Source organism: Fusarium odoratissimum (assembly GCF_000260195.1).
Source record: "Fusarium odoratissimum NRRL 54006 unplaced genomic scaffold supercont1.1, whole genome shotgun sequence".
Lineage (NCBI taxonomy): Eukaryota > Fungi > Ascomycota > Sordariomycetes > Hypocreales > Nectriaceae > Fusarium > Fusarium odoratissimum.
In genome coordinates this window covers 2,756,772-2,775,553 of record NW_022158687.1, presented here as the reverse complement: position 1 = coordinate 2,775,553, position 18,782 = coordinate 2,756,772, and the positions used below count along the sequence as shown (strand labels likewise).

General features: G+C 49.1%; 8 protein-coding genes across 9 annotated transcripts; 5 read left to right on the top strand and 3 right to left on the bottom strand.

Annotated features, from left to right (window-relative positions):
- Positions 1-241: 241 nt before the first annotated feature.
- FOIG_00969 (uncharacterized protein) lies at positions 242-2,540 on the bottom strand. 2 transcript variants are annotated; one of them, XM_031197490.1, is made up of 3 exons: positions 1,583-2,540; positions 1,192-1,527; positions 242-1,138 (listed from the first exon to the last, which is right to left on the bottom strand). In XM_031197490.1, the coding sequence occupies exons 1-3, from the start codon at positions 1,974-1,976 to the stop codon at positions 483-485; spliced, it is 1,386 nt and encodes a 461-aa protein (XP_031073257.1). In that variant the 5' UTR covers positions 1,977-2,540; the 3' UTR covers positions 242-482. The 2 variants fall into 2 exon arrangements, with proteins under 2 accessions (XP_031073257.1, XP_031073258.1); XM_031197491.1 differs by having other exon boundaries at positions 308-1,138; positions 1,192-2,532.
- A 717-nt stretch (positions 2,541-3,257) lies between these two features.
- FOIG_00968 (uncharacterized protein) lies at positions 3,258-5,301 on the bottom strand. Its single transcript, XM_031197489.1, has 2 exons — positions 3,624-5,301; positions 3,258-3,579 (listed from the first exon to the last, which is right to left on the bottom strand). Exon 1 carries the CDS (start codon positions 4,234-4,236, stop codon positions 3,928-3,930), a length of 309 nt encoding a protein of 102 aa, XP_031073256.1. The 5' UTR covers positions 4,237-5,301; the 3' UTR covers positions 3,258-3,579; positions 3,624-3,927.
- On the top strand, positions 4,409-5,468 carry FOIG_00967 (uncharacterized protein). Its single transcript, XM_031197488.1, has one exon. It carries the CDS (start codon positions 4,583-4,585, stop codon positions 4,931-4,933), a length of 351 nt encoding a protein of 116 aa, XP_031073255.1. The 5' UTR covers positions 4,409-4,582; the 3' UTR covers positions 4,934-5,468.
- A 3,489-nt stretch (positions 5,469-8,957) lies between these two features.
- FOIG_00966 (protein phosphatase methylesterase 1) lies at positions 8,958-10,917 on the top strand. Its single transcript, XM_031197487.1, has 2 exons — positions 8,958-9,445; positions 9,503-10,917. Exons 1-2 carry the CDS (start codon positions 9,231-9,233, stop codon positions 10,326-10,328), a joined length of 1,041 nt encoding a protein of 346 aa, XP_031073254.1. The 5' UTR covers positions 8,958-9,230; the 3' UTR covers positions 10,329-10,917.
- Positions 10,918-11,692: 775 nt separating this feature from the next.
- Positions 11,693-12,256, top strand: FOIG_00965 (uncharacterized protein; the record flags this gene model as incomplete). Its single annotated transcript, XM_031197486.1, has 2 exons — positions 11,693-11,770; positions 11,864-12,256. The coding sequence occupies 2 exons, from the start codon at positions 11,693-11,695 to the stop codon at positions 12,254-12,256; spliced, it is 471 nt and encodes a 156-aa protein (XP_031073253.1).
- Positions 12,257-12,927: 671 nt separating this feature from the next.
- FOIG_00964 (ribulose-phosphate 3-epimerase) lies at positions 12,928-13,836 on the top strand (the record flags this gene model as incomplete). The annotated part of the gene is made up of 4 exons (XM_031197485.1): positions 12,928-13,043; positions 13,090-13,216; positions 13,274-13,519; positions 13,573-13,836. The coding sequence occupies 4 exons, from the start codon at positions 12,928-12,930 to the stop codon at positions 13,834-13,836; spliced, it is 753 nt and encodes a 250-aa protein (XP_031073252.1).
- A 736-nt stretch (positions 13,837-14,572) lies between these two features.
- On the top strand, positions 14,573-18,450 carry FOIG_00962 (uncharacterized protein). Its single transcript, XM_031197483.1, has 2 exons — positions 14,573-14,868; positions 14,922-18,450. The coding sequence occupies exons 1-2, from the start codon at positions 14,805-14,807 to the stop codon at positions 16,778-16,780; spliced, it is 1,923 nt and encodes a 640-aa protein (XP_031073250.1). The 5' UTR covers positions 14,573-14,804; the 3' UTR covers positions 16,781-18,450.
- On the bottom strand, positions 14,932-18,447 carry FOIG_00963 (uncharacterized protein). The gene has a single exon (XM_031197484.1). The coding sequence runs from the start codon at positions 18,269-18,271 to the stop codon at positions 17,063-17,065; it is 1,209 nt and encodes a 402-aa protein (XP_031073251.1). The 5' UTR covers positions 18,272-18,447; the 3' UTR covers positions 14,932-17,062.
- Positions 18,451-18,782: the final 332 nt, after the last annotated feature.

Here is an 18,782-nt window from a genome sequence, read left to right as displayed (position 1 = left end):
GAGTTTTCGTTATATGAAAAAAGGATTAAAAGCCAGTCTTAGTCCACAAGGCTACCTCGGGGAAAGTCCAAACCCAAATATGAATTTTCAGTTCATGCCCACATCAGCCGGGTCAGAGCTATACAGTAAAGTCACATGTTCAAACTTAATGAAACACATAGTCAGTTGTGATGTTTCACGTTCAGGATTGCTTTCTTCCCATCGATGTTGGTATAACACCACATTTGCTGCACCTTGGCCTTCTGAAGTAACTGCACAAGTGGGCTTAATCAATAACTAGATTTAAGGCAAGGTGAGATTCAAAAGGCTGCAGACTGTTCGTCAGTTCACAGTAACACAGCAGAGTAACACCAAAATCGGATATATATATCATTATAAGTCTTACCCAGATCACTTGACGGACTGAGCAAGTCATCAACGCCCCCACCATGAACCGTTCTCGTCTTATTACAAGCCCAAGATATCTTCTGTGCTGTATACCATTATCTTTGGGTTTGATATGCATTCATGGTCGCGTTATTTATGACCTGTTGACCAGAGTCCCCCTGAAGTTGCTGGTCTTGCCCCCTCCTTTCGTGAGACCAATCATCACCGTAGGTCTCTTGATTCTTCACATATGTGTATCCAGGATATGCCTGTGTTTGGTTCCATGCTGCGTAGTTGGTCGCAGGCACCGCGTTTGGTGGGAACGGAACCACTGTGTTCATGCTGGAGTCATCGAACCCAGGGACCATACCGCTCATAGAAGTCGTATATGCATCGGACAAAGCGGATGGCCTTCGCTCGAATTGTCGACCTGGGGCCATCAAAGAGTACTGAGAAGGATGGCCGCTGGACAGAGGCTCTCCTCCGTACGACATGGACCGTGTTGGTGGTGCAAACTGACCCCAAGCCATGTCCATGTCACCCTGGGGTACTGGCTCCGAGTTCACAGGGGGCCAGCCAGATGGGGAGTGGTTCACTGAGGTAAATGGAGAAAATTGCGCACTCATTGGAGATCCTGTGGCATATGTATGCCATGGAGTACTCAAATTCGAGGACGAAGTTGGGCTGTGCTCGGGTGCTGTAATTATCCAGCTGGTAGGATGTTGGTTTCCCGCTTCCGGAGGGGTCATACTTGTAGGTGAAATCCCTGAAGCTGCAACTCTCAATTAGTTTAGAATGATAAAAGGTTGATGATCATAGATGAACCTTTTGTTTGAGGTGGAAACCCTTTGACTCCTTCAGCTTCTGTAATTTTGGGAACTGTAATTGGTCCAGGTCTTTTTGAAGATGGCACAAACGGTGGCTTTGTCTTCTTCGGCTGCTCAACTGGATTGCTGATCGGAGTTGCTGGAGACGATGTTGCCGAGCTCCCTTTTGGACCTGTAGAAGATTTCGATGTTTGCTTGCTTCGTGAATCGTCAATCGATGCTTGGTCTACAGGGAAGAAACTGCAATCTTTCTTCAAACGAATGCAGTTGATACAGCGTCCTTGGGTATCATTAGGCGACGTGATGCATCTGATCTTTCGGCGCCGGCAGTGACCTTGTGAAAACAAGTTAAGACGAGTACACTCATGTATTGGCAGACCTAGACCTACCACAAGCCACCGAAGTACGATGGTAACCCAGCTTGTTTCTTTTCTTCTCGCCCAAGTTCCCGTTTTGCTGTTGTTCTTCTGCCTCAGAAGCCAGTAAGGCAGCATTGTTCGGTGCTGAGTAGGACCCCTTCATATCCAGACCATGATCTTGACCTAGTGATGGGGCATGAGAGTCGGCCATCGTCATAGAACAGAGTTGTTGAGAAGGAAGCGTATAGGAAGGCATGAAGCCTTGGGGCGGCATACCCATCTCATTGTCGGCAGGGGAGAGTGGTGGATAGTGGTAAGACATAACGCCAATCATGGGAAGCTCGGATGATGTACTCTCCCACGAATTACCAGCTCCCAACGAATAAAGTTTCGAGCAGTCCTGCGACGTTATCGCGATGGCCATGGACAGTGTGCAGTGCAGTGCAGTGGTTGTGATTGAAGTTGTCGGCAATGAGTTTAGCTGGGCACTCTTTCAGCATTCGAAAGCATGAGACAAATTTGCCTGCTTGAAAAGAATGAACAATCGGATCGAATTGAGTCGAGAGCTTGTGCAAGCTGTAACTGGAGCTAGAAATTTTGCAGAGGTGGTATGTCGGGGACGACACACTTGGATAGAAGTACCGATACCTTACAGTATCGGTACACAAGACGAAGCCGTATAATAGAGAACGTCCTTGGAGACGTTACTGAAGAACCTGGGTCGCAATGGTGATACCGTTTTTGATGGGAACGAAGTATACTTTGACCAGCAGGGCTTTCTGAATCTGTCACAAAGAGAAAGCAACGAAGAAGATGCTCCCAGCGCGGCAGCAGGTAAAGGTACGTTGTGAGGGAAGAGCAAGCTCAAAGATGGTAACAATAATAGGATCAGGTTTCTGACCAGATCAAAATGTGGTCCCTGGCATGTATTTGACCTCTGGTCCCGAAGACGATCGACTTCTAGGGTCAACGCAGACAAGGGTCTTTGCTCTTAAAGATAATGTATCTAGCGGCAACTAAACCATGGACCAGGAAAGGGGGGGTCTGGGGGGGTGAGGGATTCAGATCGAGTCGGAGGCTAAACCGACCAAGGTGGTCTAGTATGCAGTCTCTTGTGGATTTAGCACTGATGAGTACCGACGACTAAAATGGTGGATAATAAAAAGGGTGGTGACAACGAAGTAGTTGGAGCGCCACCGTGATGATATATTGGCCCAGAGCAAGCTGGGTGCAACATGGGCTACCTAAGCGGTTATCGACAGGTCAGAGGTCGATGATGTTCAATACTTTCCCTAGTATATTTCACTGCCTGGATGTCTTTTCTTTTCTCGACTTGCCCCGGCGGTGGTGGGCTAGCACTACCGCTAAAGTAACAGCACGTAAGTTTGTTGATGACAAGCGGCCAAGACATTCCTGGCCCAGGGCCGCGGAAGATGGGCCTGCCAGCATAAGTGCCAACTGGGATGCAAGATCAAAAGTAAACCTGAAGATCCTTGGAGGCAACAAGGATGATATGGACAATATCACACAGTTGATTTCCCAAGTGATTCTTCAACAAGCGCGGTGGTTCAGTAGTGTCAATTTAAGTGTCTCGATGCTTCCCAACACAGGAGCGGCTAAATCATAACACGGGGCCTCACAACCAGAATCAGAAAGAAATGTGAGCTCATCAATGGTTATCAACTATCGAGAGGTGCTCCCCGACCTAAGATCCTATGAAGTTTAGGTCGTACGCTGGGCCATAGAGTATAGTGGCTCCAACCTCCACTGAGCTGCGTTCGGTGATGGCGGTTTGCGGAGGAACCTAGCCAACAGCACAACAAGCACTCTTGCTTGTGAGGCTTACAGTACGAGGCCGTCACCCCTGTCAGGATACGAATGCCGGGACCGGGGCACCAGGGCAAGAAAGCCGGGGCCCCGATGCCATAGACTTGATGGCCCATGAGTTGCGGTGCATGAGCACGGGGCATTGATGTTGACGTGAGCGATAACCATTCTCCTGCATCAGTCCCAGTAGACATAAAGAGCTGGCTTGATTAGTGAACCATTGACAGTGCGGCATCGTAAGTACCAAACTCTGATTCAGTAGGCTCTATAAGGATGATAGAAGCATATCTGGTCAGCCAATAATTTACAGATAAGGGGCAATATGACAATTTGAAGCAAAGCTTCCAGGGCAACCATAGACATCCTATTTTTTTACCCTTGGAAATAATTAGAGCTGCCACCTGTGAGTTGTCGATGGTTCCTGAAGTACCATTAATCATAGTCGTACCCGAGAAGTCGAATTGGCGCGTTACAAATACAGTACGTGCGTCTCAGCTCGTTGATGTTACCCCTTCTCTCCACTGATTGATATGTGCATGTACTGATATCTATTTGCTCATTGACGTCCAGGGCGGGTCGGCCACATTTGGCGAAGAAGAAAAAAAAAAGCAAAGATTAAGTCGCCTACAAAAGGCCAACGGGTTTTGTCGGTATATATCCTGACCCAATTGAGGAACAAATGGCCCTGAGAATCGGACAAGGCGCAGATCATCAGTCAGATTTTCATATTCCTGTTCGATTTTGGGAATCTCAAAGGCGGGGCTCGACTGGGTGTGTCCTAGGGGCCTTGACGCTCCAACTGCAAAGTCCAAAAAATTATAACACAAACCCATTAACATCCCAGCTGAACCTGGCATCGACCAATTTGTGGGTAAGCAAAGTTGTTGATCAGTCCGCAAGGTAGTCCCAATGCGGCAAAGGGGTCGGAAAACAAGGTTCAGCCAGAACGCAAAACCACTCAGTGTGCGTTATGTGAGCCAGGTCAGTTCTCAACTCGGGTATAATACCCTCCTTATTCAGAGAAGTTGATGTCGTATGTCTGTGCGCTTCCCTCTGTGCTCTGACAGCTCTGCAGATTCGCACACACGCGAGATTATCACAAGAAACCTCGCTTGGCAAATGTCTATCGCCGTAAGCGCTGCAGGTATCCATTTGCCGATCTCTTGACGTTCAAATTTTTGTGGATGTCGCCAGGTGAGCACGATGACTGTATTGGTACTCTGGCATCAGACCCAGCAGCTCCAAAATCCCGGCACATATAAGGATTTCAGCGACCGAGTTTCAATGAGCGAGAGCCTGTCGCAAATTGATTGCAAAGCCCCTGTACCCAGCAGTGCCCCCTCCTTCAAGTTGGCAACGAGGTCTGAGAACACCACAGACCAATACGAGCCTGACCCTTCACACAACATCAACCTGAGAATGCGTCTGCAACTAAAGACATGCAGCGGTGTTTATAGACGCCACCTAGCTGATGTTTTGGTAGGTTCCATGCCAATGGTGTCTTGGTGCGAGATGACCACTCCTTTTCAGCAGTGCTGGAAGGAAGGGAGTTGACTGGGCGCAAGCTTACGCAGACACGAGCCAAAAGGATATTGGTGAGCACGTCTGCTTCCAGATAAATAGAAGAAGTGATGCCGTGTCCGGGGCATCATGAATTCGGGATGGCTAAAGAGTTCAAGATCTTCCCGACAGAGGCTTCACGTCGATCTGAGGATACTCCCGGCGCTAAATGGACGGGCGTCGGGGCGAAGTCTGCGGAAATATTAGTGCCAATAGACACGAAGCTAAGAAGCACCAGAGAGCAACGGCTTGAGGGGAGATGAGCGACGTTGACTTGGGATTGGGTGTTTCCAAGAAGCTGCGACTTGAGGACCAAATATCTAAGACCTAGCTAAGGCTTCTCCTACAGCGGAGAAGACCTGCCTAACCTGCCTCCATCTCCTGTGAGACTGTGAGAGCCAAACCCAGCTTGGCATGGGAGGGGGCTGCCCACCCACTGATTGACGGGAATCGAGCATCCCGCACGTGCACTGAACTTCCTATCTGGGGTTGCCTTGGGTGCACAGATCCCTTTGAGAGCCCATCTTACCTGTGCTACACCTTAGTCTCCCCACTTCAGCTGCTTTTTTTCTCCACCAACCTTGTCAAGTGCCGGCTCGCCAATAGCAGATCAGATCTACGCAATATCTCCTTGACATTCGCACATTCTTTTGCGCGGCCCGTACAGGTACACGGCCTCCGGGTCATGTGCCGCGACAAGCCTCTTGAAGTGTGTTTGGTAAGAATGGAAGTTTTAGTCCGTCGACATGGTTCTATTACTTGACTGGCTGGCGGACAGACCTGACGAAAAAGCTGAGGCAGGTAATATGTCAGAGATGGCCTCCGCCTCTACCGTATAAACTGATTAAATTGAGTAGTGCCTGTGGGTCTGAGCTACTGCGTTCATTTGACCAATGGTGCTTTTTAGCAAAACGTCAGATCTTTATGCATCAGTCAGCAAATCGGCTGATTGAAAAGGCCTAGCGCGGACCCATAGGCACTACTCAATTTATTCCGTTTGTACGGTATCTTTGCAACTGAGACACCTTCTCCAGAAGCCCAATGCTCTGAGTCTTTGGCGCTGGATAGCAAAGTCTTCTTATTGAGCAATTTACGTGAAGCGGCCATCAGCTGGATCATCGTAGCTCCTATACACTGACCATTCAGATAACGAGGAGTTATGTACGTCTCAGGTCCGAGTACCCCTATTGGCCCATCGCCAATAATGGCCTTACATTAGACATCTTACAACATGTTGGCAATGCCGAACTTTGCAAAGCAAAACCGCCCCTCATAATCACATCATTTACGCTACACCCATGCCATTGAATAGACAGGCTGGACAGGAAAAACAACCCCAAATTCATCAGGGTCTGACTGTATGTCGATCTGGTGGGGGAGGCTTCTGTCCCTGGATCCTCGCAGATGGCCAACCTACCAACTTCCAGGAATTCAATTTGAAATGTGGCTTGAGCCCGCGCGCTGAGATCCAGCGTCTTGGGAGGGTGAGAATTATTCTAACCAAGGAGAACTCCAGGGGAAAACCGTCCATCGACCAAGCGTGTCACATTTCAACTGTGGTTTCATTTCCAAATATCTGAATGAGTTGTCATTCAACACTCCACACAGACACCCAGCGTGGAAAGAAATTCGTTATCAGAATGAGACTAGGTTGCGAGTCCCTGTATCACAACACAAGCCCTTGCAGCAACTGGCTGACATAGTTATTGGCCAACAATTTTCCGTGCCCCATGCCAACCGCAAGTGTTACACAATGCCCAGTTCTAGGGATAGATGTCAGGACCTTCTCAGACATTATCCAGATGCGAAAACATAGCAATGATTGCAGCGGCTCTGAGCTAATTCGTCGCGGGCTCTCAAGGCTCTCAATAGTTACGCCGCTAACTTGAAGGTTATCCATATTGTCGGGGCATACTCATTCACTTTCAAAAGCCACCCCCACCATTTGAATCCGTCAAGTTGGCGAGAGTTCGGGGAAATATCAACTGAAGCATTCTGTCTCTCGGACCCCCCGAAAGATCTTATTTGACGATCACTAGATCTTTACGCCAGGCTGTTGGAGGCGGCGCCACCGTGAGATGGCTCTCTCAAGTCTCAGATCTTGCCCTTGGAACTATTACAAAAATATCCGAGAGACACTTTGTCCCATCATGGTCTGTGAGGAGAAGACCTGTGACCTGAAATCCATGAAGTCGGAGATCCCAGCCTTCTGAATTGTATCTCCCACATATACAGGCCACTGAGGTCATGTCGTTCGTGTCCTTGTCAAGGATTTGCATGTTGAAGTCTTTCGAAAAGAAAAAGAAATGGAGCCAGGAGTCGTCACCCTGGGATTGCACAGTTTACGAGTTCATGCCGGTAGCGGTTCTTATTCACAGCCATTCCACTACTACGCGGATACCATGACATTACTCAAATCGCCCAGGCCTGTCTACCTTTTACGAGTGATTCAAGCAGCTTGACAAGCATCAAGAAAATGCTCTAAAGGGAGCGACTCTTTAGTTTGTGGGTAATTCACACCATAATTTCTTGCACCACCGCTCTTCTGATGTCTATTCGTACGTCTCCGCCAGTGTACAGATCAAGGCAGCGCACTAAAAAGTTGTAAAGGTCATAGATTCTATTATTCTATTTTCTACGTGAACGTCCTGGGTTGTGCAGCCAACAGCTGCTCAAGAGTTGTGAGTATCTGTGTGATCCCGGCCACATCGGTGAGGTTGCGATATCCGAGGACAGATACACTCGCGCTGCAACCAATGAGAGTTAAGGTCATGTCGATCACAAATGCGAATGACAACTGCGTGACGTGCTTTCTTTGACCTTAATATTTGTCACTGGTTTTCTAGCTTTCTTTCTGTCTCCTCCTGTGCCACTTTGCTGCTTTATTTAGCTTGTTCTCCATTCCTCTCTGCAGTCAACAGATACTGGAGGGCAATTTTCATATTGAGTTCTCGTTTGCCAGCACCACAATATCGGACCAGGATGCAGGAACATGGAATCTTAGAGCCGCTAGCTGAGCGCCAGCGAAGTCGCTTGAGCAAGATTAGGCACTCGAACGGTGAACGGTGGGCTGCTAAACCTGTTCAGGTTGATTCGGCGTCGAACAAGGTTCCTGTTTCTTTTGCCGACAGGGGTTCGGGCAGGCGATGTTTCTTGCTCGGCCGAGTGTCTCGTGCAGCAGAAGGGGTTCAGAAAATTCCGAGGCATTTGTGTTGGTGGTGATCCAAATTGTCTATACATCGGCTACAGGGTAGACGAATTGTTCAACGTGAATACTTGTTCTTGGTTGCCAATAAACTACCCTTGATTCTTCCCTAGGTCAAAAAGAAAGGGGCGGCAAATAGCCGTGGAAAGTACCTATGCAGTTATACTATATTGACATCGTGATAAGATTTTCCACTTTCCCTCCCCTCCCCACGAGGGTCAAGCAGCCGTCGCTCCTCAGGCTGTCGAAGAAGTGAGCTACTGCATGGGTGGGTGTCAGACAGACCTTTCAACATCTAAAGAATGAAACTATGATGCTATAGTCAAGATGCGTTGAGCCTAAGATCTAGGCGAGGCGCCGAGCCAGAACTTTGTGGCCCTATCAGAGAACAGTGTGGCCAGAAGCTTAACCTTTCGACGAGATAGCCATGTCAATTCACAGTGGCTTGATCGGACATGGAGATGTGGGAATATTGATGCTTGGGCTTTGATGACACCTCGATCAGTTGTTATCGAATTAAACGACATACTAGGAATAGCCGAGGTTGCATATAAAATATAGTCAACTTGTTGTTCGAGACTCAACTAAGTACTGACCAGTCGAAACGGCTTTCCTTAGTAAAAGACGTGTCTGCGTTCACAAAGAAGCCGTTCTCAGGTAAGTAAAAGAACAGTATTGTTACGAGACAACCTACCAACTTAATGACGAGGTTTATTAGGAAAATAAAAGAGTGGATAGAAACCACATGAAGAAAATATCCGCACTGTAGATTTGCTGTCGATTTCCGTATAGATACAGTGTGCACATGAAGCACACACACTATGCCCCAGTGTTTGCAAAGGCAAATTGATTTGGATTGTGCTGGTTGGCTGACGTGGGTATCGCCCGACCATCATCACCAGTTGCTAAAGACATCAGAGGACACTACTGCGGCTCCCATACTGTGCTAATCGAAAGCGACGTCGCTCGTAGAAAGCTAGAGGCTACCACGAGTGTCAGCACCAGGAGCGCCTCGTGCCGTTCGCATCTGTTTTGGCATATTGGCAGTGCGAATGGAACCTACGCCATCTACACACCGTATCTATCATGAGCGACCTGCAGCGAGCATGGGCCAAGGCCAAGTACAGATTATCTAACGATACATTTGACGAGGTCGACGAGGAGCACGAGAATGATGTACTCCCTGAGTTGCCGGAGCCTGTCGACGATGACTCTTCCTCAGCCTCGTCCGCCTCGTCCGTCTCCTCGACAGGAACCATCATACCATCGCCCAACCAGAAGCTGTTCGCTCGACCTCAAGGGTACTTTCCAATCAGCACTTTGCTCAAGTGAAACATGGCGGGACTGACAGGCTACAGAGTCGCCCGCGGCAGGACCCTGGAGCAGATCCCCTGGACAACCTATTTTGAGCGCGAATTGTCTCTGAAGTCAGAGCAGGAACCGGAAGTAGTCTATCATGCCTACCTCACTTCACCGGTCGGGAAAGGCCCACTGTTTGTGATGCATCATGGTGCAGGATCATCAGGGTTGTCGTTCGCTGTTGTTGCTTCCGAAATAAAGAAGCGGTTGTCAACAGCAGGTATCCTGGCCATTGACTGTAGAGGTCACGGGTCCACAAATGCACCAGGCGACAAGGCACTGGACATGAGACTGGACACTCTATCTTCGGATCTGTTCAGTATGGTGCAGCTCACAAAGAATGAGATGGCCTGGTCAGAGATGCCCCCGATAGTGCTCGTGGGACACTCCTTGGGCGGAGCAATTGTTACTGACCTGGCCAAGTCCGGTAGGCTAGGAACGTCAGTTTTAGGGTATGCTGTGCTGGATGTTGTGGAAGGCTCCGCTATTGATGCTCTACAAAGCATGCACACCTACTTGTCTACGAGACCACTGGGCTTTGCAACTCTGCAAGCAGGTATCGAATGGCACATTCGATCTCGGACGATACGAAACTCCATTTCTGCTCGGACATCTGTTCCTGCGCTACTCGTCTTTAACGAGAACGACGACCCGACAAGGCCGTGGCGATGGCGGACCAACTTGGGCGCAACACAGCCTTACTGGGAAGGTTGGTTTATAGGGTTGAGCAAGAAGTTCTTGGGAGCGAAGGGAGGAAAACTCCTACTGCTCGCTGGTACTGACAGACTGGACACCGAGTTGACCATCGGTCAAATGCAAGGTTAGTTAACCGTTGGACTAATGCCGCTTTCTGAACATTGTGTACTGATTGACCGATAGGGAAATATGCCTTGCAAGTGTTCCCTGAGGCCGGTCACTTCATCCACGAAGATTTGCCGGAGAAGACAGCCGTTTCGCTGGTCGACTTTTTTCGCAGAAACGACAGGAGTGCTCTCGTACTTCCTCCCAAGGTTTCGGATCTTCTCAAACAGGGCAAAAGAGTATGAGAAAGACTAAATTGACAAGGTCTAACGTGTTACTCATGACGTTGGCTTCATCAAACCTTGTTTGATGCCGACCCAACGAGCGGTGGCCCAAGAGCCGGGTTATACTTTCAAGATCACATTGAAAGTGGGTAGGTGAACATGACAGTCATGCAAGGTGCAAATATGCAACCTGCCACTCCAGGCTCCTTCCGAGCATCTTACAGCTCGTAGGAGAGGATATGATAGTAGTTCTGATGGCTGTGGCTAGCAAAGGAACTATTGGCGGAGGCGTCTATTGAGCAGAGATAGACTTCCTATGAATAACCGGGCTGGACCCCAAAGATAGAAGCATGAATTGAGGCGCTAAAGGATCAATAGTGATTGCCAACCATTCCCAGAAGATCGAGACGTTCTTACGTTCCATAACCTTCATATTTCTTAGGTACCTGATGATGAATTTCCCCTTTCGGTGTAATTGCACCAAGGTTGGTACGCTCTAAAAGCGCCAGGACGATCAGGAAGAGACTAAGTTCTATTGATATGAAGTGGCTTGTATTGAGACACATTTTCTGAAACCAAGCTACCTTGCTACCCTTGTTGATGACATCTCCCATGTTGTGTATGTAACATACAGTACAACAAGAACGATACATCCTGTTCAAGTTTGAATTTAATTGAAATTATTGCAGATGTTTTGGTATTGATTGATCATCGTCCCCACGGGGCCGTTTCACCCGATTATAAGGCGGTTCTATAGCTATACGTACCGGTCGCGGCGTCCAATCTGCCGAAATGGTCTAGACTAGAACACGTGGAAATGCGGCGATTGGCTGGTGATCTGCATATCATTAGAGTTGGGGGAATTACGGATACGGTTCACACATTTTGCCGCTTCTGGGACCGTGAGCGTTTATTACGAAGGAAAATGCCCGCTAGCATGGTTACAACTAAGGTCAGGGTGCCCAAAAGTACATAATGGGCGTAGCTCCTGGGTAAGCTTGTTGCCGTTGGTGAGAGCTGGGTAAAACTGTCTTGTCTCACTTAAGGAGTCTTTTTTTAAATCTACGACGCGCGTACGTGAAACCGGATAACTCTCTCTTCTTGACATTCATTCAGTTTCAATTTCAATTATCCTTTCATTATCTTTACTGTCGAGTGTTCATCATGAAGCTGTCTGTATTCACATCCGTCCTCCTGGCTGGCCTTGTTGCCGCTCAGCAAGAGAAGTTACCAAAATGCGCTGTACGTCGCAGAGCCTCCCTCATCGGCCGATTATTCCGACTTGATTCGTTACCGCTCGCAATTCGACGATGCTAATCTCTCCTGTCTATATAGCAACCATGTGTTGACCAGTACACCACCGGTGGCGGCGTCGCGGGATGCGGACAGCTCGACGTCAAGTGCATCTGCAGCAACAAGAACTTCCTCTCTGGCATCGCATGTTGTCTCGAGGACAAGTGCGATGCCGCCGGTAGGGATACCGCCGTCAAGTACGCCAAGCAGATCTGCTCGACCGCCGGAGTGACCGACCTTCCCGACCAGGTTACATGCGACAAGAACGCCGCCTCGGGCAGCGCAACTGGTGCTACCACTCCCACTTCCAGTGCTGGTAGCAGCCAGACCTCGCCGGCGACTGGCAGCGCTGGTGGCGATAGCGGCAATGCTGCTGCGCGTGAGGGCGCCGCTGGTGTCTTGGGTGTTGTCATGGCTATGCTCTTTGCCCTGTAAGGGACAATAGTTATACTATGTATTTCGTTTCAAGTTGTTTCATCATCATCATCAAGAGGAGGGATATAATTGGGAATAAGTAAAGAAATTGGGATTTTCTGTTCTATGCATGCAAATTTATGGAGTTTGAAGCCATACACTGCTATGTGGTCGCCACAAGACTGCTATTGTTGGTGATGGTTTATAAATTTATATCAATTGAAATTCGGTCTTGCTTAAGACACATTCCATACTGCCCATGCTTGACCCGGAACATCCTTCTATCCTGGTTCCATGTTAGGCGTAACATCTTCGTCGTTCCATGAGTCAACACAGAGCGCTTACACGAGCACCACAATTGGAGATCAATTGCATACTGGTTGTTTGATGCACCTCTTAATAGCGAACAGACCAACAGCTCTACATAAAACCCACGACAGGCAACCAACATGTCAATCTGAACCGGGTTCTGTTGACAACCTCCAATGACCTTTGAAGGCCCCTGGCCCCCCACAAGCCTCAAGGGCATCAACTTCCATTGGCATGACCCCACCAAAACCGTACGTCACTGGGCGAGATGGGTATTGGAAATAACCCCACCATCGACGAGTTCCAAAAGATAGACCAATTCTCTCTCCACCATCATACGTGACTCTTGAACGGCCCTCCTTTGATCGTGTATACTCCCAACAATGGCTCCCAAGACCATCATTGCTCCCTCCATTCTGTCAGCTGACTTTGCTCAGCTCGGCCATGACTGTGCCCGTACTATGGAGCAAGGCGCAGACTGGCTTCATGTCGATATCATGTAGGTCGCGAGTAGTAAAGCCAAGAGAGCTATACTGACATCGTAGGGATGGCCACTTTGTTCCCAACATTACGTTCGGTCCTCCTGTCGTCGCATCCATCCGAGGACACGTGGATGAGCCCACAGAGGCCCATGGCCGGGGCACCTTTGATTGTCATATGATGATTGCAGAGGTAGGAATATCTTTCCGAATGCGAATACACAACGTCTAGCTTACACCGGGATGCCAGCCCAAGAAATGGGTCAAGGAGTTCAAGAAAGCTGGCTGCAACCTCTACTGCTTCCACTATGAGGCCGCCTTCTCCAGTGCCGCCGAGAGCCCAGAGCAACAGACCGACGAGAAGACTAACCCCAAGGCTCTTATCCGATATATTCACGATCAGGGATTGTTGGCTGGTATTGCTATTAAGCCTGATACTTCTGTCGATGTGTTGTGGGAGATTCTGGAGAACAGCGATGAGAAGGAGAGACCTGATGTAAGTCTCGCTAATGTATCCATAAAGAATGCCAAGTTGACATATAGCTACAGATGGTCCTCGTCATGACCGTATACCCTGGCTTTGGCGGCCAAAAGTTCATGGCATCAGAATTACCCAAGGTCCAGGCCCTCCGAGAAAAGTATCCCGAGCTCAATATCGAAGTCGACGGTGGCCTTGGACCCAAGACAATCGACGAGGCTGCCGACGCTGGTGCCAACGTTATTGTTGCAGGCAGTGCTGTCTTTGGGGCCAAGGACCCCTCCGAGGTTATCGCCCAGTTGCGACAGGCCGTTGACGCCCGAAGTGCAAAGTAAGTCTGAGATGTACTATGCGTGTGGACATAGGTATAGACAGGAGTTTAGTGATGATATGACGAGAGATGAAAGAACATGTAAAAGTCGAGGGAGCTTCTAGAATAAAATCCCTTTATTGTTGAGTTTCTGACTTGCTTCAGTGCTTTTCTCCGCCCTTCTTCCTTACTTTGACTGGCCATGATGGTGATTATGTGGAACTCCCAAGACTATTCAGAGACGTCAAGTATAGTTTGAGAGCACCACAAGTCAAGAATTTGCTATCTTGCCACATGTCCCTCGAGTTCCCTCGCATACTCTGATTTTGTAGAAGGTATAATGGATGTCTCATGGGATTCTCGGGCAAGGTGATGCTGCAACCCACGGCGTATGAGGTGTTCAGGCATTGACCAATACGACCCTTGCTAATGTCTTGGGTCGCGAAATAGTATCCCATGCTGAACATCCTCAGAAATTCTTACTCGATGAGGGCTGAACAGGCGCGTACATGCATAGCCCTGCATAACCTTTATGCATCATGCTGGCTCCAGCCAGTAATCAGATAAGGTCCACCATCGGCCCATCATCATGGCTGCTCTCCTTAGCGCCCATGGCTGGTTCATAAGGAAGAGCTGGTCAATAAACGGCAGGATTAACTACAATTGAAATATGATAGATAATTTTAGATTCGACTGAAAGAAACTGAAATACTCAGACTACCTGAAGTATATACGATTGACATTAAATAAACTCTGTGGCCTGTTGCTCTAAGTCTCGGCCCTGCAGTATCGAACGTACATAGCAGCTCGTACGCTTCCTGGCATGGGTCGATTTTCGGAGCCAAAATTTTAAAGATTGGCGACGTCAGCCCATTCTTTGCGCTGCGACTTCGCACAACTTTCGCTACCTACCTCACGTCCTCAATTTATCTACAACAAAAGCCCTCCCACTTCGCACAGCTTCTGGAAATTAAACCAATTGCGCTGGCCATTATGAAGAGAAAAGCGGAAGCAGCTGTTGGAACCTCCAAGACCGACAAGAAAAAGTCCAAGCCTTGTAAGCACTGCCAATCGTTCTTTCGCGACCTTCCACTCACCAGACTTTTTCAGCCTTGAGCGCAGAGGAAGCTCAGAAGCGGTTTCGTGCTGGTCTTTTCGACAAGAAGGTCCTCAATTCGTATACGGATCAATATGCTCAGTCAGAACCTTACAAGCATGCCGTCATCAACGGCCTTGTTGACGATTCCCTTCTTCGATCGGTTCGCAGCGAGATCAAGGCCAACGTCGAGTTCACCCCCAAGGAGACCGATATCTACAAGATCCACCAGTCAGGCGACCTGGCCAACCTCGACGGTCTAGACGACGAGTCTCTAGCTAAGCTGCCTTCGCTGCTCAAGCTGCGCGATGCTATATACTCCGAAGCCTTCCGCAACTATGTCTCTCACATTACCAATTGCGGTCCGTTGAGCGGTCGCAAGACTGACATGGCTATCAACATCTACACTCCTGGCTGCTACCTCCTTTGCCATGACGACGTCATTGGCAGCCGGCGCGTTAGCTATATCCTCTACCTCGTTGACCCCGACACGCCCTGGAAGCCCGAATGGGGTGGCGCGCTCCGTCTGTTCCCCGTACAGGAGCTCAAGGACAAGGAGGGCGAGATCGCAAAGACACCGCTTCCTGACGTTACAAAGATCATTCCACCTGCGTGGAACCAGCTGAGCTTCTTCGCTGTCCAGCCTGGAGAGAGTTTCCACGACGTTGAGGAGGTCTATCGCGCCGAAACCAAGGAGCAGCTAGAGAGGGACGGTGGCCGCATTCGTATGGCTATCAGTGGATGGTTCCATATTCCCCAGATTGGAGAGGAGGGCTACATCAAGGGAGAAGAGGAGAGAAACGCCAAGAACAGCGGCTTAATGCAACTTCAGGGCAATCCTGCTCAGTACGATATGCCTCAGCCTCAGGTTATGAAGGTTGACAAGGCCAGCCAGGAGGGCTTCGACGAAGCTGATCTTGAGTTTCTGCTCAAGTACATCTCGCCTGCATACCTAGTTCCTGATGCCTTGGAAGAGATCTCCGAGACCTTCAACGAGATGTTTGAAATCACCTTGCCAGATATTTTGGGCAAGAAGTTTGCCCAGCGCCTCAGGGACTACGTTGAGGCTGAGGAGAAGAAACCCGCACAAGATACTGCTACGATAGAAAAGACGGCTTCATGGCGTGTAGCCAAGCCTCCACACAAGGCGCGATATCTCTACCAACAACCCAGCGGACCTGATCAGCTTCGCACCTCACAGGAGGAATCTCCCATCACTGAACTTCTCGACATCTTTCTGCCCAGCCGTCAGTTCCGCCAATGGCTCCAGATGGCCACCAAAACCACCATCGAAAGTGCCGATCTCCTCGCGCGTCGTTTCCGCCGCGGTCTCGACTACACTCTCGCCACTGGCCACGAGGGCAAGGCGCGCGTAGAGATTAACCTCGGATTCACACCTACATCTGGCTGGGGCGATGATGAGGAAGAGGACCCCGAGGAAGAAGCTGAAAACCAGAACGGCGAGGATGTAAAGAGTAAAGGCAAAGGCACAGCCAAGGCTGTCGAGAAAAAGAAGAAGGTGGAGGAGGAAACACCTGAAGTCGGCGGCCAAGAAATCTTCATGTCTGGTGATGATGATGCCGATGAAGATGCAGCTGTATATAAGACAGGCGATGACGACGACAACATTCTCTTCTTCCAAGCTGCGTCATGGAATAAGATGACTATTGTTATGCGCGATAGCGGCGCTCTTAAGTTCGTCAAATACGTCAGCAAGAGCGCCAAGGGTGACCGATGGGATATCTCTGGTGCCTTTGAGATCGAGGAGGAGGACGATGATGAAGACGCTGGCGAAGGAGCTGCGCCAGACGATGACGAGGAGGAGGAGTTCCAAGGCTTTTCACCTGATGCAGCTGAGAGCGACTCTGAATAAGAGCGATATGAAAATAGAGATTGATACTTGCATTTTATTGCAACAATAGATACCAGGACAAAAAAGCATGGCAATGATTGAAAGTCTGTTTGATAATGATTTTTTTTTAAATAGCCTTATTGATGCAAATTGACACGCTTTCGCGTGATAGTCTGTATGAAACTCCATCGTGGTATCATTATAACCAACTCCCTATGTACCGCTGTGATTCCGTTATATGTGCATGATAAATATTGAATGTCCCAAAAACCTGATCCATACTTGCCTTTACTCTTTCGCTCCTCACGACCCGAGAGCGGGTTCGGATTTGTGGTTGAAAAGGCTAGCCACTTCTGCCTGCAATAGCTCCGTAACTCCCTGCGCTTCTTGAGTTCTTCCAGATTGGGTCAAGTGGTTGACTGTGTCGTGGCCTAAGAAGGCGAGCCATGATACGGTGCTTAGCTTATCTGGCTTCGACTTCTTGGGCTCAACAGTATTAACTAGCTTTCGTAGTCTTTGCTTGTCTTGGAAGAAGTTCAGAGCAGGAAGGTGATCGGGATGTGTGGGGTGGTAAAGGTGCAAATGAGCACGTTCCAGAAGAAAAGGTTGTGGCAGACGATCGGCCGTGGCAATATGAGCATCAAAGAGTTCTTCAGATGGAGCTGGTCGACTGTAGGACTCGACGGTCGAGAGCCATGAAACTGACCTCCATGACGAGACTAGAAGATCCGATAGTAGCGGGCTGGTCCGGAAAAGTTGCTGTGCTTGCAACATGGTAGAGATGCCTGAATCAAGGTTGCCATATTGAGGCTGACACTTTGTCTTGACGAGTTCTCCGAGTAAGTTGGATGCTCTCCTGAGACGCTTTTCATTTGACAGGTCTCCAGAGGTGTTGTTGATTGTCCGCACAAGCCATTCCCAAGCAATCTCCTCCATGCCTTCTGCCACCAGGAACGGAGACAACGCTCTGATAAAAGTATAATTGTCCATAAATCGTAGATCCTGCTCAGCACCACAAGCTCGTAGCCATCTTATGATACGCCCTGACATACCCGATGTAGCGAGACTCCCAAGGCCTGGCTCATTCGCTTGCAGTTGCTTTGCTTTGGCGACCATCACACCGATGGCGGCCTTGGGTGTCATCAATCCTCGAGCTACAGCATGGTCGAAAACCTCTATAGGATCACGCGTTGGTGCAACCAAAGAAGGGGATGCTAGGCTTGAAGGGAACGTCGATGTGACATCTTTGTTGTAGCTGAACAGCGGGTTCGACAGGATATCTTTCAAATGGCGGTTTGTAGCAGATAGTCGGGCAGGATCAACATCTACAGGTTTCGCGGCAGCCGGTGATAGACTATTGGGGCTCTCTCCATATTCGCGATCGAGCTGTTTTCGAAAGGAAGTCTTGAGACCGTCAAGAAGCTTTTGAGATTGCTGTTTCGACAAGGGTAGGGGTTCGTGATAGGATGCGAACAGATTCTTGAGTGACTGAACCGACTTTGTTGTGAACATGGCGGGCTAGAGAGAGTGAGTCTGGTAGGCGGTTGTATTACTGGCAAACCCTACCCTCGAGAACGCCAGAGGGATGTAGGGATGCAACGAGTCGTCGGGAAGGCAGTGTGAAGTGGGGTTGGTGTTGATGGGTTTCGGTCATGCGTTCTGAAGTTGAATCTAGCATGATGCCATCGTCGAACGAGTTACGCCACAAAGCGGGCCGCTGAGACGCATCATGTGATGCAAGGGGCTTCCAGCCTTGGGTGGCTCAATCCTAAACATGGGGAAAGCCACCACTGCTCCTTTGGCTTTCAAGAGGCACCATAACAAACATCCCTGCTCATCTCTTACTCGTCATGCTATACCTTTCTCATAATACCTTTGCAGTACCGATCTCCGTTAATCTCTGGGTTTGAGTGGTCTGTTACAGAAAGCTACTGGTACTCTTTACCTCCGATAGAGGGCGAAATACATAATACGTAGTATGGACACAAAAACGTGAGTATGAATTGCGGATGGACATGCAAAG

Bases quoted from the DNA above. Each gene is read 5' to 3' on its own strand.
- FOIG_00967 (XM_031197488.1), top strand. From the start codon at position 4,583: ATGACTGTATTGGTACTCTGGCATCAGACCCAGCAGCTCCAAAATCCC.
- FOIG_00968 (XM_031197489.1), bottom strand. From the start codon at position 4,236: ATGCCAGGTTCAGCTGGGATGTTAATGGGTTTGTGTTATAATTTTTTG.
- FOIG_00969 (XM_031197490.1), bottom strand. From the start codon at position 1,976: ATGGCCATCGCGATAACGTCGCAGGACTGCTCGAAACTTTATTCGTTG. The intron at 1,528-1,582 runs GTAGGTCTAGGT...TGTTTTCACAAG, and splicing joins TCGTACTTCGGTGGCTTGTG to GTCACTGCCGGCGCCGAAAG. The intron at 1,139-1,191 runs GTTCATCTATGA...TGAGAGTTGCAG, and splicing joins GTTTCCACCTCAAACAAAAG to CTTCAGGGATTTCACCTACA.
- FOIG_00962 (XM_031197483.1), top strand. From the start codon at position 14,805: ATGAAGAGAAAAGCGGAAGCAGCTGTTGGAACCTCCAAGACCGACAAG. The intron at 14,869-14,921 runs GTAAGCACTGCC...AGACTTTTTCAG, and splicing joins CAAGAAAAAGTCCAAGCCTT to CCTTGAGCGCAGAGGAAGCT.
- FOIG_00966 (XM_031197487.1), top strand. From the start codon at position 9,231: ATGAGCGACCTGCAGCGAGCATGGGCCAAGGCCAAGTACAGATTATCT. The intron at 9,446-9,502 runs GTACTTTCCAAT...GACAGGCTACAG, and splicing joins CTGTTCGCTCGACCTCAAGG to AGTCGCCCGCGGCAGGACCC.
- FOIG_00963 (XM_031197484.1), bottom strand. From the start codon at position 18,271: ATGTTCACAACAAAGTCGGTTCAGTCACTCAAGAATCTGTTCGCATCC.